This window comes from Rhinatrema bivittatum, chromosome 15, assembly GCF_901001135.1.
Source record: "Rhinatrema bivittatum chromosome 15, aRhiBiv1.1, whole genome shotgun sequence".
In the NCBI taxonomy this organism is placed as follows: domain Eukaryota; kingdom Metazoa; phylum Chordata; class Amphibia; order Gymnophiona; family Rhinatrematidae; genus Rhinatrema; species Rhinatrema bivittatum.
In genome coordinates this window covers 75,895,050-75,920,643 of record NC_042629.1, presented here as the reverse complement: position 1 = coordinate 75,920,643, position 25,594 = coordinate 75,895,050, and the positions used below count along the sequence as shown (strand labels likewise).

At 46.8% G+C, this 25,594-nt stretch overlaps 1 protein-coding gene across 21 annotated transcripts in view; it reads left to right on the top strand.

Annotated features, from left to right (window-relative positions):
• Positions 1–25,594, top strand: part of TTLL10 (tubulin tyrosine ligase like 10) — a 307,814-nt gene that overhangs the window by 175,822 nt on the left and 106,398 nt on the right. For 20 of the 21 annotated variants that reach the window (XR_003852780.1, XR_003852781.1, XR_003852784.1 and 17 more), the window contains 5 exons: positions 4,170–4,288; positions 6,676–6,841; positions 7,574–7,659; positions 13,599–13,770; positions 23,659–23,830. Coding sequence is in view for 13 of the 21 variants with exons in the window: in XM_029578086.1 (XP_029433946.1) it covers positions 4,170–4,288; positions 6,676–6,841; positions 7,574–7,659; positions 13,599–13,770; positions 23,659–23,830 (715 nt within the window). In the remaining 8 variants the exon portion in view is untranslated. The remainder of the gene's footprint in view (positions 1–4,169; positions 4,289–6,675; positions 6,842–7,573; positions 7,660–13,598; positions 13,771–23,658; positions 23,831–25,594) is intronic. The other variant, XM_029578077.1, reaches the window with a different exon arrangement.

The following is a 25,594-nucleotide window of genomic DNA, read 5'->3' as shown; positions in this document are numbered from 1 at the left end:
CCTTGTCGCCGTCGCAGGGATGGGATCCTGCACCGGCCTTGTAGTTCCGGCTCTCTTCTTTGCTGTCATGAGGATGGGATCCTGCGATGGCATTGCTCCAACAGGCCTCTTACGGTTGGGTGGGCAACTGCCCACCTGTGGCTACGCCATTGGTATGGATGTGTGTGGGTATGTACAAGTGAGAAAAATGTGTGTATGGAGGAAGAGAGTGTATGGTATGAAAGACAGACAATATGTGAGAGGGACTTTTATTATTATTATTATTATTATTATTATTTTAATTGTTATGCTTCCCTTTTAAGAACCGGGACTGTTGGGCTACAGAGTTGTCAGTGAGATGAGTGGCAGCTTCCCCACAGGCTGAAGGTGGGGCTGATTCATCTGCCAGTATAGGAGGGAGGAGAGCAGGGTGCTGCAGCAGGTCCACGGACTCAGTAAGCATCAGGCAAGCAGTGACAGCCAGAGCTGCTTCTGGGCTGCATTAGAAATGAGGCCACAGTAATGAAAGTCACATCTGACAGCAGAGGAAAAAAGGCTGGACAGTTTGTCGATAGCACTGGGCAGACATGGCCTTCCGGTCAGTAGAGACTCCGGGGACTGCCATCTCCTTGTATGGGCATATGACAACTGGCTTTTGAGGAGAGAGAACAAGAGATATTTTGCCTGATTTAATACATTTGTGATGAGTTTTCACGTTAGACTGTGTTCATCGAATCAGTGCAAAATGACTAGAAGACGTGTTACCAATATATAAAGCTGTATGTATGTACCCCTCTGATATGAATTTCTCCAGTGCAGGGTCCATGGCACTTCATTCAGTGTTATACAAAAGTTAATTGAAAAAAGAGCACCACAGAATTGGCATGCTTTTTGTGACATAAGGAAAGGAGAGAATTGTGCTAATTTTCTCTCTGGGAAAGCATTGGAAATCTACGCACAAGCACTTCTTGGCTTTCAGACAAATAAACTGCAAGGAGGTAGCTTACTATAGAAAAACTAATGCTCCTGGTTACATTTTAATTAACTTTGGCAACAGTTATTAAAGAGCCTGTGGACATCAATGTTTTCAACATTACAATTTCATTCTCGAGTTCAGGTTTTTAAAAATTTACCATCCTAAGAATTCTGGGATTTATAGTTCTGCAGTCAGTTACAGCCATATAGCTTGATGTCCAGGAGCACAGGTTGATCCGGACCTAGTTTTATCTCCGCCGCATCTCAAAAAAGATATAATTGCGATGGAGAAGGTACAGAGAAGGGTGACCAAAATGATAAAAGGAATGGAACAGCTCCCCTATGAGGAAAGACTAAAGAGGTTAGGACTTTTCAGCTTGGAGAAGAGACGACTGAGGGGGGATATGATAGAGGTGTTTAAAATCATGAGAGGTCTAGAGCGGGTAGATGTGAATCGGTTTTTTACTCTTTCGGATAATAGAAAGACTAGGGGGCACTCCATGAAGTTGGCATGTGGCACATTTAAAACTAATCAGAGAAAGTTCTTTTTTACTCAACGCACAATTAAACTCTGGAATTTGTTGCCAGAGGATGTGGTTAGTGCAGTTAGTATAGCTGTGTTTAAAAAAGGATTGGATAAGTTATTGGAGGAGAAGTCCATTACCTGCTATTAATTAAGTTGACTTAGATAATAACCACCGCTATTACTAGTAACAGTAACGTGGAATAGACTTAGTTTTTGGGTACTTGCCAGGTTCTTATGGCCTGGATTGGCCACTGTTGGAAACAGGATGCTGGGCTTGATGGACCCTTGGTCTGACCCAGTATGGCATGTTCTTATGTTTTGTTTTTGTTTTTGAAACAAGGATTCTTTTTTTGTGGAGCAAAAAATGTATTTGTAGAGCCCATTTGGGATTCTTAGTAAAGAGTATGGCCTAGTTGCAAGGTCATGCAGTGCAGTGTAGAGCAGAGGAATGTGCCATCTTTGCCACAGCACCCCAGGAGCGGTTGCAGCAATGGTTTATTCCTATTTCTCTATAACAGAGAGACCCCCTAGAGTTACGCCTTCTGGGGGCGTAACTGGGAGGAGTTGCGTTAGCCAGATATATTATTCAGACTTAGCCGGATGACTTAACTCTGGTTGGCCCACAAAGCTGTCCTAAAGTTAGCCAGTTAAACGTATCTGGCTGGGTGTGTCCAGTGGTGCACCTCTGAGTATATGGTGCTAGTTAGCTGGATAATTAGCAGAGCCGCACGCTGGCTGAATATGGACCTCCTTGTGCCTCTGTGGATTTTTTACTTTGGTGTAGAGTGGGCAGCAGCTTTTCCTTTCGCTTCCCTTAAGTTTGCCGAGAATAAAGCCCAAAGTCTGGGCTGAGGAGCCAGAGCTTGGAAACTTCTCTCTCTCTCGTTTCTGAGTGCTTTTCTCATTCTGTGGTTTTTGTTGAGAGGAAGTTTTATTCACCTTTCCTACCCTAGACAGAGTTTATTTTTTTCATACCCCTTGGTCGGAAGGATTCCCTAGTCAGTCTGGCATTTGGTTGAAGGGAGGAAGAAAGCCCCCACACCAGTGCTCGCTCAGAGTTAACAGCTGCAGAGGTGGTTACAAGGTACAGGAGAGAGGAGAGAGGTGAGTGTGAGATAAGGAATGGAGCACAGGGAAATCCAGAAAGGGAAAGGTGTGCGGTATCCCTTCCCATCCAGGAAGAAAGAAGAGACCCTGAGGGAGAGATTAGGGGACCACAGATTTACTGGAGATCAACTGAGAGACTTTGAACCCAGTGCCACATTACTCATGCTAAAACAACTTATGCCCTAAAATGTTATGTTGGAGCACCATTGCAAGCTCCAGCTTCTTTCTGGCGTTAGGAAGATCAGCCAGGGCCTTCACCCCAACGGAGGACTTGCAGCAGGCTTACGTGAGAGGGAATCCAGGACTTAGCCCCAGTACTGAATGCGAACCCCTCCCTTTTTGGACAGGGCTGAGACGGGGTTATATACATGTACATAAGTGTGCATTAAAGTGTTCCTTCCTATAGACATCAGAGTCTTCATATGATGTAGAGAGAGCAGGAATATGTAGTGTGCCTGACACTTCTCAGGCGAAGTTGTCAAGAAAAGTGATTTAAGAAAATTCATTAGCCCACTTTGAGTCGTGTACTTTGTTTTCCCGTCTGGGCAGCACTCTCAGGACTTCTAGGAGGAGGGAGATTTTCTTGGCATGCAAAGAAACTCCTGAGATTGAGAGCACCGGAGGATATGAAGCAGTCCCATATGCCTTGCATTTCCCTGAAGGTTCTGCCTTAAGGTTTGGATTACTGGTTGGCGTCAGAGCAAGGATTACCAGGGCTGCTGCTTGGAAAGAGTCCGCATGAGTGTTATATAATCTCAGAATAGTCAGGGAAGAAATGAAGTGAATAAGTGCTGAGAGTTGTAAGTGAGGGGGAGGAGATACATTGAGGATTCTTTGGTGCTGGGATGGGGGGGTTGGCATTCCCACAAATATTTTGTTAGTTAGGGAAGAGGTGTGATTGAGGCCTGTTTGCAGTGCTAATTTTTAAAAGTGATTTGAGAGAGTCAACTGCTCTGCTGCTAATTTTTTAAAATCAATATTGAGTAAGCCAGTAAGTGACAAATTCACCCAGGTAACTTTACCTGACTATATTCATTGGAAGATAAGTTCTGCTAAATATAACTTTGCAACACCCCTGGTTTACTGAACATGGACCTAGAGTTTCACTTCCGTGAAGACTATCAATTAATCATTCTGTCTGTCCATTAATTATGAGAATATTACGGGTCTATAAAGGAATATATTCAGCATGTGTGCAGAATGCTTTGAAGGCCTGGGATGTAGCTGCTTGCCCACTGATGATAATCGCTCATCATTCATGTTAAGATTCATCAGGCACTTTTCCCATAGACACAGGCCCTGAGTGTACTTTAAATATTCCTGGGGTTTCTGCCTTCTCCGTTTAACCCATCAGCTACCTACTCACCTTTCTGAAATCCTGGGGTCTCTCCCTGTTATTGAAGGCCCCAGGCTCTTATTCTGGAAATAGCAGTAAATGAAAATGTAAGAGATCACGTTGCCCTTAATTTTCTGGTTGTCCCTGTGGCAGTTCTCTGAGGAAGGTCTTTGGAGAGACATGGTCTGCTCTCACTAAAACCTCATTAGCTCTATGGCTTTCACACGTATTTTGTTTTTCGTGCAGTGTGAATGACTATTGCACAAGCAAAGGCTGGCAACAGCTCCAGGACCGGAAAAGAGATGATTATAAACTGAAATGGTGTGAGAACAAGTGTGCAGCAACTTATTACTGCTTCAAGGCAGGTAAAAATCATTGATGGGGGAATGTAGGGTAGGGAGTTATTCCAAGGAGCAGTTATTTTAGCACCCCCTGATATTCCAGTAACTGAAACTTCACACAAAGTTCACAGTGCACCTCAGTCCTGCCCTACAGCACCCCCTACTATTCCAGTACTGACCCCCTACATACAGCCCTACCAATGCACCTCACTCCTGCCCTGCAGCACCCCCTGCTATTCCTGTACTGAGACCCCCTCCCCAGCTCTGCCAATGCTCCTGACTCCTGCCCTGCAGCACCCCCTGCTATTCCAGTACTGAGACCACCCACACACAGCTCTGCCAATGCTCCTCACTCTGCCCCTGCAGTCACCCCCTGCTATTCCAGTACTGAGACCCACACACACAGCTCTGCCAATGCACCTCACTCCTGCCCTGCAGCAACCCCCTGCTATTCCTGTACTGAGACCCCCTCCCCAGCTCTGCCAATGCTCCTCACTCCTGCCCTGCAGCACCCCCTGCTATTCCAGTACGGAGACCCTCACACACAGCTCTGCCAATGCACCTCACTCCTGCCCTGCAGCACCCCCTGCTATTCCAGTACTGAGACCCCCACACACACAGCTCTGCCAATGCACCTCACTCCTGCCCTGCAGCACCCCCTGCTATTCCAGTACTGAGACCCCCACACACACAGCTCTGCCAATGCTCCTCACTCCTGCCCTGCAGCACCCCCTGCTATTCCAGTACTGAGACCCCCACACACAGCTCTCCCAATGCACCTCACTCCTGCCCTGCAGCACCCCCTGCTATTCCAGTACTGAGACCCCCCCACACACACAGCTCTGCCAATGCTCCTCACTCCTGCCCTGCAGCACCCCCTGCAATTCCAGTACTGAGACCCCCACACACACAGCTCTGCCAATGCTCCTCACTCCTGCCCTGCAGCACCCCCTGCTATTCCAGTACTGAGACCCCCACACACAGCTCTGCCAATGCACCTCACTCCTTCCCTGCAGCACTCCCTGCTATTCCAGTACTGAGACCCCACACACACAGCTCTGCCCATGCACCTCACTCCTACCCTGCAGCACCCCCTGCTATTCCAGTATTGAGACCCCCACACACAGCTCTGCCCATGCACCTCACTCCTGCCCTGCAGCACCCCCTGCTATTCCAGTACTGAGACCCCCCCCCCCCTCCCAGCTCTGCCAATGCACCTCACTCCTGCCCTGCAGCACCCCCTGCTATTCCAGTACTGAGACCCCCTCCCCAGCTCTGCCAATGCACCTCACTCCTGCCCTGCAGCACCCCCTGCTATTCCAGTACTGAGACCCCTCCCCAGCTCTGCCAATGCACCTCCATCCTGCCCTGCAGCACCCCCTGCTATTCCAGTACTGAGACCCCCTCCCCAGCTCTGGCCAATGCACCTCACTCCTGCCCTGCAGCACCCCCTGCTATTCCAGTACTGAGACCCCCTCCCAGCTCTGGCCAATGCACCTCACTCCTGCCCTGCAGCACCTCCTGCTATTCCAGTCCTGAGACAAACCCCCCCCACCCATAGCTCTGCCAATGCACCTCACTCCTGCCATGCAGCATCCCCTGCTATTCCAGTACTGAGACCCCACACATAGCTCTGCCAATGCACCTCACTCTGCCCTGCAGCAACCCCCTGCTATTCCAGTACTGAGACCCCCACACACAGCTCTGCCAATGCACCTCACTCCTGCCCTGCAGCACCCCCTGCAATTCCAGTACTGAGACCCCCACACATAGCTCTGCCAATGCACCTCACTCCTGCCCGCAGCACCCCTGCTATTCCAGTACTGAGCCCTCACACACACACACACACACACACACAGCTCTGCCAATGCACCTACACTCCTGCCCTGCCATCACCCCCTGCTATTCCAGTACTGAGACCCCCCACACACAGCTCTGCAAATGCACCTCACTCTCCTGCCCTGCTGCACCCTTGCTAATCCAGTACTGAGACCCCCCACAGACACCTCACTCCTGCCCTGTATCACTTCCTGTTATTGCAGTACTTCAGAATGGGTAGCTGTGTTAGTCTGTAGCTGCAATAATTACACAGAGTTTGTTGGCACCTTCAAGAAGAATGGAGCTTATGAAGGTAATTTTCAAAGGAGTTATGCATGTAAATGTAAGTACTATTGTAGCATTTTTCAAAAGCCCACTTACATGCAGAAAGTGAAGTTAGACATGCAAAACAGTTTTAAGCAAGGAAATCTTTCTGATGATACCTTTATGGGGGAGTTGTTTCTATGCTATTTGAGAACAAGAGTACCAGTACTGCTACCTAAAATGATTGGCTCATGTATTCTGACGTTATATTACTGCCCTTCATTCCAGATGCATTTGGAAATTATAATTAAAGTTATTATCTAATGCAGGAGAACAACTTCTATACCAGATTCCCAACAATAACGTCCTCACCTCTAAAATTGGTCTCTTAAATAGTCTGAGAGAATATGAGAGAGTCATGAATAAAGTCTACAAGATTCATCATCCCAGGTATAATCTTGCATGTTCTGTGAGGAAAGCTCAGAGAACTCCTAGGTAAGAATCAGCAGCAGCATCAAGTCTGACCTTCTATTTCTTCCCGACTTGCACTGTTCCCTCCACTAATAGCCTTTTCCTCTAAAACCTTGGCCATTTTACATGACATAACTATGTCTGGCAAAATGTGCCATAATTTCACCACTCTTTGAATAAAAACGTTGGTGAAATTAAGAAGTTGCCTCTAGTTTTGTTTGTAGCTGCTTTGGTAAAAAGGATCACCTTCAGGATCCCTTTGATATATTAGTAGAGTCTAATTAGATCTTTTTTCTAAATAATCTGACTGTACAATCTTTCAGCACACTTAAGCTCCTGTACCCCTTCTCTGAAGATCCTTTTTTATCCTCTGGCATCACCTCTTGTGTTTAATCCTAGCTAAAGATATGGAAGCAGAGAATATGTGATGTGTCTCCAAGCATTTACAATATTTAATCTATTCTATATACAAGTCAGCTCTTCCCCTAGTATAGTGAGAGAAACAGCTGGCCAGCCTCCTTTACCATCGCATCCCTGCATACGGGGTGTAAGCTCCTGTTTGTGGAACAAGTACCTGGGCCAAAGGAGTAGGTTACTGAAAAACTGATCCAGCCTTATAATATCCCCTGGGAAACAAGAAGGCATTTGATTTTTCTCTTGATCTACTTAGTGTCTTGTTATTGCCCAGCTGCTGATAAAATCTGTCTTTCCTGGCTGTTTACTCAGAGAAATGTGGGCCTCTCTGTTCTCTAATAGGTTGCTGAAACTGGATGACTTCTTCCCTGAGACTTTCCGCCTGGATATGAAGGACGAGAGAGAGGCCTTCTTTGCAATGTATAAAAGTGAGTGCTGGTTTGCAGGAGGGAGGGATGTGACGCAGGGCTTAAGAACTGCGCAGCACTGTTGTATTTATGCTTCAGTGTGATCAGTTCTACCTAGTACAGAGATTCTATTGGTTGATTTCCAAAAAGTGTAACTGTGTTTCCGGGAAAAAAATCTTACAGTTGCAGCATTGGAGTGGGGTGAAGGGGGTAAGAAATAACACGAGGAAGAGAAGGACACAGAGGGCATCATCCCTGAAGATCTCCCAATGTTCTCTACAGATCATAAACTGTAATTATTCACCCAAATTAGGCAAACGAGAAGGAACAGGGCAAGCATCTGACTTAAGGATCATTTAAGATTTTTATCCCACATATACGATGGCTACAGGATAAAATCAAATGCACTAAGGATTGAAAACCTGAGGCAAGTGCTGTGAGGACTTATCACAGACTACTGACTGCATTCTGGTCAACGCACAGGTCGGCAGTCTCTAAATTAAAGTTCCTGTTCATACCCAGATCAGTCCAAATCCCTGGGATTATGCCTCCTTCCAGCAGATGGAGACAGAGAAAGTTTCACTGGCACTGCCACATAAGCCAGAGTGCCACCTGCAGTCCCTCAGTATTTCTCTGTCTCCAGCAGATGGCAGAGGTGCAATCCCTGCAGTCTGGGAAGAAAAAAAGGAGAGAGAGAACAAAGATTCCTTTTATTGTCCCTCCCTGGATATTGCTAGGCCCTGGTGGGGCTAACCCTCCTGGTGTGGAGAACGAGCAGGGGGTCAGGGACCCTTGTCTATCTCGGCTAGGCTGGGGAGGCCAGTTCCCTCCCCCCCAGGAGAACAGTTGGAATCCAGCAGCTCTTCGGCATAGGGAAGTAACCTTAGTGTTTTCCTTCTTCTGTTTGAGTAAAGTTTAAAAAAAGTTAAAAAACAAAAAAAAACAGAAGTGAAGGAGAGTGGCAAGGTTTTTAGCAGTGGTGGTCCGCGACCTGACAAAAGATCTGGAGGGTCTGTGGGTCCAGTTCTGCAGAAGGTGCCCAGGGTCTTTGGGATGAGGAAAGTTCCGGGCAGTCCAGATGTTGACTCCAATGATTCAGGGGATGGAGCTCCACATGTTCCTGCCTTCTCCAGATCCAGCTATGCCTAACAAGTATCCAGCTGTGCCTGATAATAACCTGGATGGTCCGGATCCTGACGGGGGTTTGAACCAGGTGCCGGTTGTGGAAGAGGACGACCCAAAAGTGGTGCATCTTTTCCAGAAAGAAGAGTTGTGACCCTTAAGCCCTCATGTATTCTTAATATAAAATGGTGATTTTTATTGTATGTGATTTGTATTAATGATGTAAACCGTTTATATTTGAAATAAACGGTATAAAAATGATAAATAAGTAAATAAAATGTTCTCAAGGAACTGGGGATCAAGGTTCTTCAGAGGAGTCGATCAAGAGGGAGTGCAGAGCCATTGTCTTACAGTTTGTAAAAGTGATACTGTTATTTGTTTTCAAATAACAATTAATTATAAAAAAAAAATAGGGAGTGGACCCAGTCATGGATGACCCGAGGGGTCCAGCGAAAGCCTTCCCCTTTCACAAATCTGTGAAAAAGCTGGTGGTCAGGGAGGTGGGACATTTCGGAGATGGGCCTGAAGGTGGTACCGGGCGATGGTGAAGTTGTATCCATTGCCTGAGGACATCCTCGAGCTGTTGGCGCTCCCTAAGGTGGATGCATCAGTGTCTGCAGTCACTAAGAAGACCACCATCACTGTGGCTGGTTCAGCGGCGCTGAAGGATATGCAGGACAGGAAGTTGGAAATACATCTTAAGAAGATATTTGAGGTGTCTGTGCTTGGCATTTGTTGTGCTGCTGTGCAGTAGCTTCATGCAGAGGGGCAGTTTACGCTGGGTTTGGCAATTACAGGGTACTAGAATGCTATCTCTGTCCAAGGCTAAGCAGGTGAACTGTCTAGAGGTGGCAGCAGCTTATTTTGTGGAAGCTCTGTATGATCTCAACAGAATTTCTTCGAGAATTATGATGTCTGCGGTGTTGGCCAGGAGGCTACTTTGGTTGAGGAACTAGTCGGCAGATGTTTGGTCTAAGTCACAGTTGGGAACCTTAATGTTCAAGGGGAAGCTTCTATTTAGAGAAGACTTAGAGGAACTTGGGAAGTGTCTCAGGGAGACTAAAGGGCATAGGCTGCCAGAAGAGAAGCCTAAATAAAACAAAGGCTCCTTTGCTGGGCATTCCCAGTTTCGGTTGAATAGACTGCTTTGTCCAAATTGGCCCTCAGCAGGAGCTCAGAGGCAAGGCACTGAGAGGCAGCATCCTGGAACCAGCCCTTTCGAGGGGGGCAGAAAACTAGGCAGAGAAGGTCTTAGCCAGGGGCTCTGGCGGAGCAAAGTCCTTCCAAGGATGTGATGCCGATCCACTCCCTCTTACTGGAGGAGTGGACTAAAATCATGACAGACTGGTGGGTATTCAGCATGATAAGAGATGGCTACACGTTAGAATTCTCTTGTCCATTAAGGGACTTTTTATGGTTTCCCTTTACGCTCCTTGCAGCATAAGAGAAGGCTGTCCAAGAAACCATGGAACAGTTACAAGAAACTGGGAGCCGTACTCCCCATACCTATGGGGGAACAAAGGAAGGGAAGATATTCCATTAATTTCATGGTGCCAAAGAAGTAAGGGTCCTTCCGTCCAATTTTGAATTTAAAAAAGGTGAATGTGGCTCTCAGGGTTCCTCATTTTCAAATGGAAACTCTGTGCAAGGGAGAGTTCCTGGCTTCTCTAGACTTGACTGAGGCCTATCTGCACATTCCAATCCACCCAGATTGCCAGCAGTTTCTGCGCTTCATGGTCCTTGGGAAATATTTTCAGTTTTGTGCCCTCCTGTTCGGTTTGGCAATGGCGCCATGAGCATTTATCAAGTAATGTGGTTGTGGCAGTGACGTTCAGGAAGAAGGACATCTTGGTTCATCCATATCTGGATGACTGGCTTATTCGGGCAAAGTTGGAAGTCCTTAATGCTCAAGTGGTGGCTCAGGTCTTACAACAGTTGAGATCTCTGGGCTGGGTGGTGAATTTGGCAAAGAGTCAACTCTCCCTGTCTCAGGATCTGGAGCTCTTGGGAGCGCATTTCGACACCAGGGTAGGAAAGGTTTTCCTTATGGAGGGTCATATTCTCAAGCTGCAGAAGCAGGTACGTACGCAGGTTGTTGGATGCAGCGGTACCCAGGTTCGGGATTACCTTCAAGTGTTGGCTCTATGGCCTCGACTTTGGACTGGTTCCTTGGGCCTTGCGCATATGAGGCCTCTGAAGCGGTCCCTCCTTTCACGTTGAGATCCTTTGTTGGAGCAGTTTCACCTTCCACTGTCACTCAAGGAACCTGCCAGTACAGTCTTTCATGGTGACTTAATCAGAAGCATCTAAGGCACGGAGTGGACTTACCACCGATCCAGACTCTACAGCTGGGGGGGTAGTATTGCCAGGATCAGTTGGCCCAGGGGCAATGGTCCAAGGAATAGAAGTCCTGGTCTATCAATCGTTTGGAGATGAGAGCAGTGTGGTGCACATTTCTTGGTTTCTGCCTCTGTTGAGCGGCCGCTCAGTATGCATCTTTTCGGACAAAGTGACCACGGTGGCTTATATCAACTGACAAGGGGGGAAACCAGGACAGGAAAACTCAGGAGTTGTTTTCTTGGCAGAGTGGCATCTTAGCAACGCTCACAGCATCTCACATTGCTGGAGTGGACAATGTACAAGCGAATTTTCTCAGTCAGTAAAAACTGGATCCTGGGGAGTGGAAGCTGTCAGGGGAGGCAATGTCTCTGATATGTCTCTGGTGGGGTACTCCCCACCTGAACTTGATGGTGTCATGGAAAAACGCCAAGGCCGTCCCGGTTCTTCAGTCACAGAAGAGAGCACAGAGCAGAAGACGTAGATGGTCTGGTTCTACCTTGGCCCAGAGGGATCCTACTTTACGTGTTTCCTCTGTGGCCTCTGGTGGGAAAACTGATTCAATGAATAGAAAATCACCCTGGAGAAGTAATTCTGGTGGCACCAGAGTGACCAAGGCACCCATGGTTCACGAACCTGGTCAACCTGATGGTTGACGGTCCGCTGCAGCTTGCTCATTTGCTGAAGCTTCTTCAGCAGGGTTGGGCAGATCGCTTTTGTCTCATGGCTTCGCTTTTGAGATGAGGCATTTGAGAGAAAAAGAATATTCGGTGGATGTCATTACCAACTTGTTGCAGGCTAGAAAGACTTCCACTTCTTTGTCATATGTAAGGGTCTAAAAAGTCTTTGAGTCCTAGTGCTCGGATCAAGGAATAATCTCAACTCAGGCCTCAATAGCTCACATCTTGGCTTTATTGCAGCAAGCTTTGGTGAAAGGCTTGGCCTTTAGCTCTCTTAAGGTTCAGGTTGCAGCCTTGGGCTATCTTTGAGGCAAGGTGCATGGAATGTTGGCTGCTCACCTGGATGTGGTTCACTTCCTTCATGGGGCAAAACATCTGCATTGTCCTCTGTGGAAAATATGTCCATTATGGAACCTCAGTCTAGTCCTTAGAGGGATGTGTGTGGCTCCTTTTGAACCTTCAGAAAGGGCAACAGTAAAGGATCTCACTTTGAAGGTGGTATTTCTGGTAGCCATTTGTTCTGTCCGTAGGATTTCGGAACTTCTAGCGCTGTCATGCAGAGATCCTTTCCTGAAGATCTCTGATTCTGGGATCTGTTTGTGGACGGTGCTCTCTTTTCTCCCAAAGGTTGTGTCAGCGTTCCTTTTGAACCAGACTGTGGAACTTCCAGCCTTTCCAGGATTGGTCACATCGGCTCTGCTCGCTAAAGACCTACGATGTTTGGATGTGGAGCGGGCTTTGTTGCGTTACCTCAAAGTCACCAGGGTGTCTGGCCATCTCTTTGTGCTTTGGAGTGGTCCTAGGAAAGGGCAGAAGGCTTCAAAGTCCACAATAGCAAGATGGTTGAAGGAAGCAATAAGCTTGCCTTATATCTGTAAGTGATGTCCTGTCCTGGTGGGATTGAGGGCTCACTCATTTCGGTCTTAGGTGACTTCTTGGGCCGAGTGCCAGCTGGTGTCACTGTAGGATATTTGTTGGGCAGCTACTTGGAAGTCGTTGCACACTTTCGCCAGACATTGTCGTTTGGATGTCCAGGCCCCAGAGGCCATGGGCTTTGGTGAGAGTGTTCTTCGAGTGGCACTCTCTCAATCCCACCCTATTTAGGGAAGCCTGGGTACTTCCAGGAGTCTGGACTGATCCGGGTATGAATAGGAAAGGAAAATTGGTTCTTACCATTAATTTTCATTCCTGGAATACCACTGATCAGTCCAGAGTCCTGCCCTGGTGTGGGGAGGGAGTCCTCTCGTACTTCTGTCATGGTTCTATTATATAAAGGCTACAGAGCTGCTTAAGATTTCAAGTTTGTTCTCCTGGTTTGGAGCTATGAAGTGAAGAGTTTTCTTTCAAGGTGAGGTTTTAGCCTTTTTCACCTTGCTCATTTGCATTTTCATTAGGATTGTTATGGAGTGAATCTTGGCTTGGGTATAGGTCAATACTAAGGGACTGCCAGTGCCAGTGAAACTTTCTCTGTCTCCATCTGCTGGAAAGGAGGCATAATCCCAGGAGTCTGGACTGATCCGTAGTATTCCAGGAACACAAATTAGCAGGTAAGAACCAATTTTCCTATTCTAGTTATCTCTGCCTTCTGCATACTAACTGAACAGTTTTAAGGATTCTTGCTTAGCTCCCCAGATACTCGTGCTAAAAGGTACTTTATCTTTGAGATACTGCAGGAATAGGCAGAGAAATCCTAATATTGGTAAAAGGAATTATGAGACATTGCAAAGCCTGCCCTCACAAGCTGTGGCATAGGCCTGCTGCACACTTTTTCTCTGCATTGCCTGTAATATCTGTGTATCCACTGTTTGTGCTTTGGTGCAGAGGATCAGATTTGGATCTGTAAGCCCACCAGCCTGAATCAGGGCCGAGGAATCTTTCTGCTGAAAAGACAAGTGGAGGTGGAGAGTCTACGTGTCCAGCTGGAGAACATGGAGGAAGACATGCTAAACAGAAAGCTGCCTTATAAGCTGCCCCCAGCCAGAATAGTGCAGAAGTAAAGATAAGCTTTTTACAGGCCCATAGGGAATGCTTCCAGCTGCTCTCATTCCAAGCTCTCTCCTCTCTCCCCCAGATCTTTCTCAAAAGCTCGCTCAGATGGTATTTTAGAGCAAGAAATCAGTGTGGTGCCAAAATGAGATCTGTTTATTCTGTCAATGTACTGGGAGATTGTGGGCTCTTTATACTCCTAAAGCAGGGAGTGTCAGTAAAGACACTGGGGTCGATATAAAAAAGCCATTTAGATGGAAAACTGAAAAGTTATCCGTCTAAATGGCTTGGCCGCGATATTCGGCAACTTATCCGGCTAAATTCCAGCTGGATAACTCTTTAGAATTTAGCTGGATATGTTGTGGGTGTTCCTGAGGTGGGCGGTTAATGTTCTGGGGAGGACTAGCCACTTCCCCCCACTGTATTTTCCTTACGTGACAAAAATCTTCAGGGTCACACAAATTCTTGTAAGTACTCAGCAGCCTGGCTTTTTGGCAGTTCTCCTGCTGATGGACAGAGTCAGCTTTCAGACTGCTTGGCAGAAATGCAAAACTCGTAATAATATTCATAGCGTGGATGTGAAAGCTCATGCCAATACTTTCAGGTCCCACTTATTCCGCAGCTGGGTCATCCTGTAAAAAGCTTTGCCATGTATCAGTCAAAGCTATCCTGTCACCTGCTGTTCATGCTAGCGCAGGAAAGCAGCTTGCTGTAAATAATGTGGGCGAACTCTACCTTCTGTGTACTGCAAAGATTTCACCCTGTACCAAGTAAAATCGGGTCATGTTAGGAAAACAATCACAAATTACCCCTCAATGGTGTCACAAAAGCATCAATCAGATCCCATGCTATAAGCCAGATGCACTGAATGCTTTCTCTAGTTTATGTGTATGTGAAAATTCTTGGTGTATCTGGTCTCAGATGAGATCATCTATGAGCTATTCTCTCTGGTAGCTCCCAGTAGCTCCAAGGAATTGTAGGAGAGCTGTTTAATAGTGGCATGAATAATAATAATTAGTAGAAATTGATGCAGGGTGCATATGAGTGTTACTACTGGCTGGTTGGACAGTGCAAGAGTGAAATGTAAAGGTTACAATACTGCCCCCCAGTGTTCTCTCTAAGGTATGCAGGAATCCGCCACTCATGTTCTAACTTGGGACGTGCTGTAGCCTTCTTGCAGTTTGAAAGCATGAAAGAGGCAGGTCCCAAGGGACTCCCCTGGGATCTGTCTGCCTGGTACAGTTCAGGCCCTGGATAGGGCTTCAGCACGTCCTGGAGTTCAAGTGCGAACGGTGGACAACTGCAGTGCTGCATTACTGTCCCCTTTGCCAGTTTGTTAAGGATTAAGTATGGTGTTCGTCCTAAGAGTGCTCTCTGCTGTCATGTTTTTACAGAAATATTTATATTTACAGTCTTCCAGAATAGTAAGCATGAGCCTTTCTGTGCCAGAGAAGTTTTTATGCCTCTGAAGGGAGCTTAAAGATTTTTTATTAATTTCCAGGGAGGTTTTCATTCCCCTGAAGAGAAAGCTCCATTAACTGTATGATAGTTTAAAAAAACCCAAACATTTAAAACTGTTAAGTTCAAGGCAAGTTTTAAGATTTGTTAAGACACAAGCAATTTTTATTTCAAAGCTTCTCTTTTTCAGAGCTGGTTATTATTTTTTCTGTTATGCCACACGGTTACCGCTGTTCTGCCTGTGGAGAGCCGGCAGCACGGCTCTCCAGAGACAGTCTTTGCTTTTGCTGCGTTTCTGGCAGCGAAGGGCCATCAGAACTGCCTCTTGCCAGCAGAAAACGGCCGTTACTGCGTACGCGCGATTCAAATATTTCACAGCCGGTTTCCTTGCCTAGAACGGCCCCGTCCCCGAATCGCGGGGGAGCGGCAGCCATTTTGAATTTAAACGACGATCACGTTGGCTCGCGGTTGGACGGAGGGAAGCACATTGAATGTTTATCACCTCCTATTTTAGCCCCGGAACACTCTAGTTTGAACGAAAATGATAGTATTCAACCTTCTTTACCCCCGGGGGGGGGGGGGGGTATTAAAGCAGCCATTTTCATCAGTTTATTTTGCTTATGCATAAGGCATATTTGGAGGCTACAGCAGATACAGAATGTAATCAGCCACCCTCTGCTAAGATTCCTAAGCATGCAGAGGAATCTATGTCACGTTTAATTAATATGGGTCAAGATCCTGACTTACAAGACCCACTCCTGGGATCATCAGCTGATACTATTGATGAGGAGGTTATGGAATCAGCTCTGGTGGAAGGGGATGATCCCCAAGTACTGAGATTGTTTCACAAAGAGGAGTTAGATCCTCTTATTCCTTTTGTACTAGAGGAGCTGGCAATTCCAGCACCACAACCAGTGACAGATTCCACTCCTGGGGATCCTGTTCTTGCAGGGATTAGGGCTCCACCTAAATCTTTTCCTTTTCATCCTAAGCTTTTTCAGTTGCTTACTCGAGAATGGGATTTTCCAGAAGCTGGTCTTAAGGTTACTAGAGCTATGGATAAACTTTATCCACTTCCACAAGAATTTTTGGACTTGCTGAAGGTCCCTCAGATTGATTCTGCAGTTTCTGCCATTGCTAAGCACACCACAATTCCAATATCTGGAGACACTGCTCTAAAGGATTTTCAGGTTAGAAAACTTGAGGTTCTTCTTAAACGTATCTTTGAGGTATCCGCCTTAGGTGTACGGGCGGCGGTGTGCAGTAGTCTAATGCAGAGGGCCACTCTTCTGTGGGTCCAACAGTTACTTACCTCTCAGGATTTGCCGTCAGCAGAACTTGAGCAACCCAATCATTTAGAATCGGCAGTAGCATACACGGCTGATGCATTATATGACCTATTACGTACTTCGTCACGTTCAATGGCTTCTGCAGTTTCGGCAAGGAGACTTCTTTGGCTTCGCCATTGGACGGCTGACACAACTTCCAAATCTCGCTTTGGTTCTTTTCCTTTTAAAGGATCATTACTTTTCGGGAAAGAGTTAGAGCAGCTCATTAAAGATTTGGGAGATAATAAAGTTTATAAATTACCAGAGGATAAACCTCGTTCCTATCATTCGTTCAATACCTTTAGAGGCCGTTTTCGGGGCCAGAGAAGATTCCGAACTGGTAGAATTCCATCTTTTTCTACACGTCAACAGCTTTCAAGGGCTCAGGTATGGGCCCATTCCTTTCGTGGGAGACGGCCTCTCCATACTAACAGCTCCCAAACTTTTCCATCCTCCAAAACTCCACAATGAAGGTGCACCGGCCCATTCCTTGGTGCCAGAAATAGGAGGACGTCTTTCACGTTTTCACAGGGAATGGGTCAAAATTACCTCAGACAATTGGGTCCTCAATATTATAAAACAAGGCTACGCTTTGGATTTTGCACGCCCATTAAAGGATCTTTTTCTTGTATCTCCAAGCGGTTCTCTTCTAAAGCAGCAACTTGTTCGTCAAACCTTACATCGGTTGCAGGATCTAGGAGCTATTGTTCCGGTCCCTCTGTCCCAGTATCAGACTGGTCGTTACTCCATTTATTTCATTGTTCCCAAAAAGGAAGGAACATTTCGTCCAATATTAGACTTGAAGGAAGTAAACAAGTCACTTCGGGTTCCTCGTTTCCACATGGAGACCTTGAGATCAATCATTGCGGCCGTCCACAAAAACGAATTTTTGGCTTCTTTAGATCTGTCAGAAGCTTATCTTCATATACCAATTCAGGAATCGCACCAAAGATATCTTCGTTTCATGGTGTTGGGCGAACACTATCAGTTTCGGGCTCTTCCGTTCGGTTTAGCAACTGCGTCTCCAGTCAAAGACTCGTTGCAAACTAGCGATCCAAAAGGTTCTGCATCTTCTTCAGATCCTTGGTTGGGTAGTCAACTTCAAGAAAAGTCATCTAGTCCCGACGCAAGTTTTGCAGTTTCTGGGTGCTCGATTCGATATGGCTGTGGGAAAGGTTTTTCTTCCACAGGACCGGATGATCAAATTGATGTCGCAAGTTCGTTGCCTTTTGGGTCTAAATTTACCCACGGTATGGGACTATTTACAGGTTCTTGGTTCTATGGCATCTACTCTGGACATGGTCCCCTGGGCTTTTGCACATCTAAGACCTTTGCAAAGGGCGTTGCTTTCCAGGTGGGACCCCAAGTCAGAGGAGTTTCATCTTCCTCTACCCCTTCTGGAGCCTGCTTGGTCCAGTTTAAATTGGTGGTTGGTACCGCGTCACTTGCAGGAAGGAATGGACCTGGAGCCTCCTCAGTGGATATTAGTGACAACGGATGCCAGCCTTTTCGGTTGGGGAGCTGTATGCCAGTCACATTCGACACAAGGTCAGTGGACAGCTTCACAAGCCAAGTGGCCCATCAATCGTTTGAAAACCAGAGTGGTACGACTAGCACTCCGCAGATTTCTACCAGTTATTCAACATCAGTCGGTGAGGGTTCTCTCCGACAATGCCACGACAGTAGCGTACATCAACAGGCAAGGCAGCATGAAAAGTCGCTCCATCGCCATAGAAGCAGACATGCTAATGACCTGGGCCGAATCTCATCTACGCCGTCTAGCGGCATCGCACATAGCAGGAGTAGACAATGTTCAAGCAGACTTCCTCAGTCGCCAGTATCTAGATCCCGGAGAGTGGGAAGTTTCCTGGGAGGCAATGAACATTCTCACTCAAAGGTGGGGGACACCCAGCTAGATCTGATGGCTACCCGTGTCAATACGAAAGCGGCTCGGTTCTACAGTCGAAGGAGAGAACATGGAGCGGAAGGGGTGGATGCCTTGGTTCTACCTTGGCCCAAAGACATCCTTCTTTATGTGTTTCCACCATGGCCACTAATAGGAAAAGTCGTGAGACGATTAGAATCTCACAAAGGTCCGGTGATTCTCGTCGCTCCAGAATGGCCTCGCAGACCATGGTATGCGGATCTCATCAACTTAGCGATCGACGGTCCCGTCTGCCTAGGCCACCTCAACAACCTCCTTCGACAGGGTCCAGTATATTTCGACCAGGCGTTTCACTTTTGTTTAGCGGCCTGGCTTATGAAAGGTGGCAATTAAAAAAGAGAGGCTATCCAGACTCAGTCATCACCACCATGCTTAGTTCGAGAAAACATTCTACTCTCACCTATGTTAGAGTATGGAAGGTATTTGATGCTTGGTGTAGTAAGTCCGGCTTGTCTCCGCGCAGAACTACAGTCGTAGACATTTTGGCTTTCTTACAAGACGGTTTAAAAAAGGGTCTGGCTTATAATTCGCTCCGCGTCCAAGTTGCGGCAATAGACTGTTTACAAGGTAAGGAGAATGGTGTGTCTATTGCTATGCATCAGGATGTTGTCTGTTTTCTCAAAGGAGCCAAACATTTGAAACCACCAATCCGGGTTATCTGTCCATCATGGAATCTGAATTTGGTTCTTCGTAGTCTTTGTGCTCCTCCTTTTGAACCCCTTAAGCAAATAACTTTGAAGGACTTAACTCTCAAGGCAGTATTTCTTGTATCAATTTGTTCTGCTAGACGCATTTCAGAGATTCAGGCATTGTCTTGCTGTGAGCCTTTCTTGCGAATTTCAGATTCAGGTATATCCTTGCCTACAGTACCGTCCTTTTTCCCCAAAGTGGTTTCCTTTCATCTCAATCAATCTGTTGAATTGCCAGCCTTCCCAGATTTGGATAAATCTTCTTCTCAATCTCGAGACTTAAAAAGACTTGATGTCCACCGAGTGCTTTTACGTTATTTAGAGATTACTAATGTCTTTTGTCTTTCGGACCACCTTTTTGTTCTATGGAGCGGTCCTAAGAAGGGCTATCAGGCTCCTAAGGCTACCATTGCGCGGTGGTTGAAGGAAGCCATTGCTTCGGCATACATTTGTAACGGTCGTCCAGTTCCTGATGGTCTCAAGGCGCATTCGATACGCTTTCAGGCGGCGTCTTGGGCCAAGAGTCATTGTGTTTCACCTCAAGAAATTTGTAGAGCGGCGACTTGGAAATCTTTGCACACTTTTGCCAAACATTATCGTTTGGACGTTCGCGCTCCAGACGTCGACTCTTTCGGCAGTAGTGTGCTGAAGGCAGGACTCTCCGGATCCCATCCCATTTAGGGCAGCTTTGGTACATCCCTACTGTCTGGACTGATCCTGGTACGTACAGGGAAAGGAAAATTAGTTCTTACCTGATAATTTTCATTCCTGTAGTACCAAGGATCAGTCCAGACGCCCGCCCAGTTTTTTTCCAGAGAGTTCGGTATTGAATACTGTTTATTTCTTATTTTGATTTCCTTTTTATATATTTTTCCTATGCAATGATTTAAGAAGCTCTGAATATTGTTACGTTATTTTTTTCATGTTATGTATTTGTTCTATTCATATATATTGTTGATCTAGTCATTGATTATCCTTCTTCATGAGTTTCTGCTTTGTTATTCAAAATACTGGAGGATCGCAGGAGGCACCCTGGGATATGGGAGGTGCTTAGAACTTTGACCTCTGATTCCACCTGCTGGAAGGGAGACATAACCCTACTGTCTGGACTGATCATTGGTACTACAGGAACGAAAATTATCAGGTAAGAACTAATTTTCCTATCTGAGGCAGTCTATGTTGTCTTTTTGTTTTAGACTTTGTGGCTCAGTTTGGGAGTGTGAGCAAAGTTAAAAAAAAAAAAAAAAAAAGAAGAAGAAAAGGAAAACATAAAGGCAGTTGCATGGCTGTGCGTGCGGCTTCCTTCTCACTCTTTACACCGGCTGAAGTAGGTTTAATTTGATCTTGGTTTTTCTCCTGCCTGTCTTTCGGTCAGTGTCCTCCCAGCTGCGGTGGGCCATGGCTTGGCATGCTTTTGCCTTAGTTGGTTCGGGATATGCGCCGGGTGGGGAGGGTTCCTCCAATCACCCTGCAGCCACGAAAAGATGTCGGGAGACCCCCGCTTCAGTTTCGCCATCTTTCCAGGCCCTGACCGAGGTGCTGATCTTTTTCCAATCAGTGTGGGAACGGCGGCCATCTTGGATTCTCTTTCGGCCATTCCCGCACTGCCGGGGGAGGGAGGGGGATGTCTCTTCACACTTCTCTCTGGCCTGTTCAGTCTCTGGGCATGATCAGGGAGGAGGAAGAAGGCCCTATGCTGCCTGTCCCTCGCACTCTCCCTGTGGAGCCTGGTGCATTGAGTCCATTTTCTGCAGATTTTGTGCTGCTGCTGCATGAGGCTTATCTGGCCAAGCAGCGAGCAGCTTGTGCGGCTGGGAATTTGTGGTCCCAACCTATTCAGCCAGCTAAGGGACGTATGACAGACCCAAAACATTTGTTCTGGGAGGCAGCGGGTTTTCCCAGTTCAGCAGTTGCTAGGTCCCTCCTCGGGTTTTGGCCCAGAGGAGGATAAGTCAGGTGAGTGTGGCAAGGCTCCTGTAGCAGCAGAGGAGGATCCTGACCTGGAAGTTCCAGTAGTCCCGGGAGATCTGGTGGCTGGTGGTGCAGGTCAAGGAGAGGATCCGCTATGGTGAAGCTTTATCCATTGCCTGAACAGGCTTTGGAACTTTTTACTCTCCCTAAGGTCAATGCTGCGGTTTTGGCGGTTACTAAGAGGACAACTATCCCTGTGGTAGGCTCTGCAGCGTTGAAGATGTCCAGGATCGTAAGTTGGAGGTGCACCTCAAGCGGATTTTTGAGGTCTCAGCTCTGGCTTTGTGTGCTGCTATTTGTACTAGTTTTATGCAGCGTGCTTGTCTCCGCTGGGTACAACAGATGCAAGAAGGCCTGCCCAAGTCGGGCAAGGAGGCTGACAGGGCTGACAAGTTGAGGCGGCAATTGCCTACAGGGTGTATGCTCTGTATGATTTGGTCCGTACTTCTCAGATTATGGTGTTGGCGGTTTCCGCCAGAAGGTTGCTCTGGCTGTGAAACTGGGCAGCAGACGTATCCTCCAAGGCTCAAGCTCGCTGCATTTCAAGAGTCGCCTCTTGTTTGGTGAAGACCTCGAGCAATTGATGCAGTCTCTAGGGGATAATAAGGTCCCTAGGTTGCTGAAGGATAAGCCTAAGGGCAGGAGGTTTTTTCAGGTGCATTCCTGTTTTCAGGTAGATATAAGGTCTCGTCCGGCAAAGGCGACAAGTGGGCCTCAAAGGCAGTTTCCCCTTCGGGGGCAGTCCTGGAATCCGTCCTTTCGGGGAGCCTGCAGGCCTTTCTGGTGGAGCGCACTGTTAACCTGCATTTGGACGTGCATTTGGATGCGCGTTTTCGATGCGCTAGCTTTACCCCTTATTCAGTAAGGGGTAATAGCGCGTCAAAAACGCGCGTTCAACCCCCCGAAACTAATAGCGCCCGCAACATGCAAATGCACATTGATGGCCCTATTAGTTATTCCCGCGCGATACAGAAAGTAAAATGTGCAGCCAAGCCGCACATTTTACTTTCAGAAATTAACGCCTGCCCAAAGGCTGGTGTTAATTCTGCCGGCGCCGTTAATTTCTGCTTTTCTGTGCACCCTCCGACTTAATATCATGGCGATATTAAGTCGGAGGCCCCAAAAGTAAAAAAAAAAAAAAAAATTAAAAATCGGCCCGTGGCACACAGGTCGGAAGACAGACGCTCAATTTTGCCGGCGTCCGTTTTCCGAACCCTTGGCTGTCAGCGGGTTTGAGAACCGACGCCGGCAAAATTGAGCGTCGGCTGTCAAACCCGCTGACAGCCGCCGTTCCTGTCAAAAAGGAGGCGCTAGGGACGCACTAGTGTCCCTAGCGCCTCCTGTTACCGCTGGCCCTAATGTGCATAGGCCACCCTCCTGAATCCCATGCTCCCAGCCTTTCCTACGGTGGATGAGTCCACGAGGGAGCTTAGATTGTTGAATGTAAGAGCATTGTTGAGGTATCTCAAGGTAACGCGTGACTTCAGGAGGTCAGATTACCTTTTTGTTATGTGGAGAGGCCCGAAGAGGGGCTTGTCAGACTTCTAAGGATACTATTGCTTGTTGGCTTAAGGAGGCTATTATTTCCGCTTACATTATCGTGGTCGTGAGGTTCCGGAAGGATTGCGTGCTCATTCTACGCGTTCTCAGGCAGCCTCATGGGTGGAGGTTCAGCTTGTTTCTCCACAGAAGATTTGCAGAGCAGCAACTTGGAAGTTGCTGCATACTTTTTCAAGACAGTATCATCTGGATGTGGGAGGTTCAGGTTCCCCGTCCTTTGGTGAAGGTGTTCTGCGAGCAGGACTCTCCAGGGCCCTCCCTAAGTAGGGTGCTTGGGTACAGCCCAGGAGTCTGGACTGATCTGGGTACATACAGGGAAAGGAAAATTGGTTCTTACCTGCTAATTTTCGTTCCTGTAGTACTACAGATCAGTCCTATTGAGGGAGAGAGTCATCTGCTCATTCAGTTTTTATATAGTAGTAAATGTTTTCATATGTTGTAAGTTTTTGGAATTGGCTTGAGTATAGATTAATACTGGGGAACTGCAGGTGGCACCGGGGGTTATGTGGCAGTGTCAGTAAAACTTTCTCTGTCTCCATCTGCTGGCAGGGAGGCAAAACCCAGGAGTCTGGACTGATCTGGGTACTACAGGAACGAAAATTAATAGGCAAGGACCAATTTTCCTTTCCTCAACCCGAGAGGAAGGACAAGCTGGATTCAGGGGCTGAGTGAGAAGGCTCATATTCTCTGCTTACTAGTCTCCTGACAGCCTTCAAAAGTCTGTCTGATGATGCCATGAATAGAGAGCTTCACAATCCCCTTTCAGTCTGCAGCATCTCAGTATAAAAACAAATGATGTGAGCTAGATATTCTAGAGCAGATACAAAGACAAATGTTGCTTATTAATGAATGACTTCTAGCTCTGTGAAAAGATTAGTCAAGGCCAGCATGTTTGTTTCTTCTCAACAGCTGCACCCCTTACATGCTCGTTGCTTTTTTTGTAGGTATATTCAAAACCCTCTGCTTTTGCAAGGCAAGAAGTTTGATGTCCGCTCCTACCTCCTCATAGCCTGCACTGTGCCATACGTTGTCTTCTTCCGCCATGGCTATGTCCGACTGACCTGCAACAACTATGACCCTAACTCTGACGATCTCACTGGCCACCTGACCAATCAGGTAAAGACCAAATGAGGCCTTAGTAGCCTGTGTTCTGGGCAACACAATTAGCCACACAGGAAACCCCATGTAATAGACATAGCGGAATGGCGCTCCCTTTCTCACTTCCTCAGGTATAGCCTTCAAGAACATTTCACACAGCCAGAAAACTAAAGATGGACCTGGCTTTGACACGCTAGCATCTGTGAAGTTCTGAACCCAGATTTGCTGGAGCTTCTACAGATCCAATCATTGCTGGGTGCCCAGATCACATCCTCTGGAGCCCCTATCAATGAAAACCCCTCTTTCATTCTCTTTGCAAAACAAGGACATCTTGCCAATGTCCCCTTGTAAGATCTCCCCTCTCAAGTTATGCCCATGAATCCCCACATTACTGGGTTCTCACAGGTGTCTAAATACAACGGCTAACATTAAGCATTTCTGTAACGCTACAAGGTACACACAGCATTCATTGTAGAGATACATAACTTGAGATATAACCTAGTCAAGCTAGGACATTGAGGACAGAGGCTACATTAGTGAAGGCAGGGGTAATGGGGGAAGATGGACCTAGCAGCTGCCAGAATGCAGCTCTCAGTTCTTTCTTTTTCTTTTGTAAAACACAATGAGGAAAATGTGAGAAAGCTCGGAGATTACTTTAAATTTCAGATCATCATAATTGTTTGTTTCTAGAACATAAGAAATTGTCATGCTGAGTCAGACCAAGGGTCCATCAAGCCCAGCATCCTGTTTCCAACAGAGGCCAAACCAGGCCACAAGAACCTGGCAATTACCCAAACACTAAGAAGATCCCATGCTACTGATGCAATTAATAGCAGTGGCTATTCCCTAAGTAAACTTGATTAATAGCTGTTAATGGACTTCTCCTCCAAGAACTTATCCAAACCTTTTTTGAACCCAGCTACACTATTTATTTATTTATTTATTTGCAATTTTTTTTTTTTTTTTTTTTGTATACCGACATTCGTTAGAAAAACATCACATCGGTTTCCATGTAACATAAAGTGGCCAACTGGGCTTTACAATGAAACTGATAGGCGAACTGGGAAGAGGGGGGGAAAACAGGGGTAATACTGTACAAAATTAAAAAGCGAAATAACATGGCTTGGTACACGCAATGAAAACATTATATACAGGTGAATTATTTACAGAATTAATTAAGGAAGGGAGTAAGGAAGTGGGGAGAGAGGTAGAATGCTTGGGGGGCGAGGGGAGGGGGGGATAGGTGGTGTGCTTGTGGGGCAGGGAGATTGGAGGGGGGAGATAGGTGGGGGAGATTGGTAGGGGGAGATGGGTGGGAGGTTAGGGGGTTCATGTATATGCTCGAGTAAAGAGCCAGGTCTTGAGATTTTGTCTGAATTTTTTGGAGCAGGTCTCAAGGCGTAGGTGGGTGGGAATGGAGTTCCATAGGGAAGGTCCAGCTAGGGATAATGCACGTTGTTTGGTGGTGGTGAGGTGAAAATGTTTGGGCGATGGAGTGTGAATGTTTGCTGTGTAGGGTAGGAGAGACGGATGTACAAGCTGTCTGAGAACCAGAGCATGTCAGGATTGTGTATGGCTTTATGTATGAGGGTGAGAGTTTTAAACTGAATTCTGGCGGTGATGGGAAGCCAGTGAAGTTGTTTAAGAACTGGTGTTATGTGTTCGTTTCTACGGGAGCCAGTTAATATGCGTGCAGCTTTGTTTTGGAGTAGCTGAAGGGGGGCAAGGCTGTTCTTCGGGAGACCTAGGAGTAAAGCGTTTGAGTAATCTATTTTGGATAGT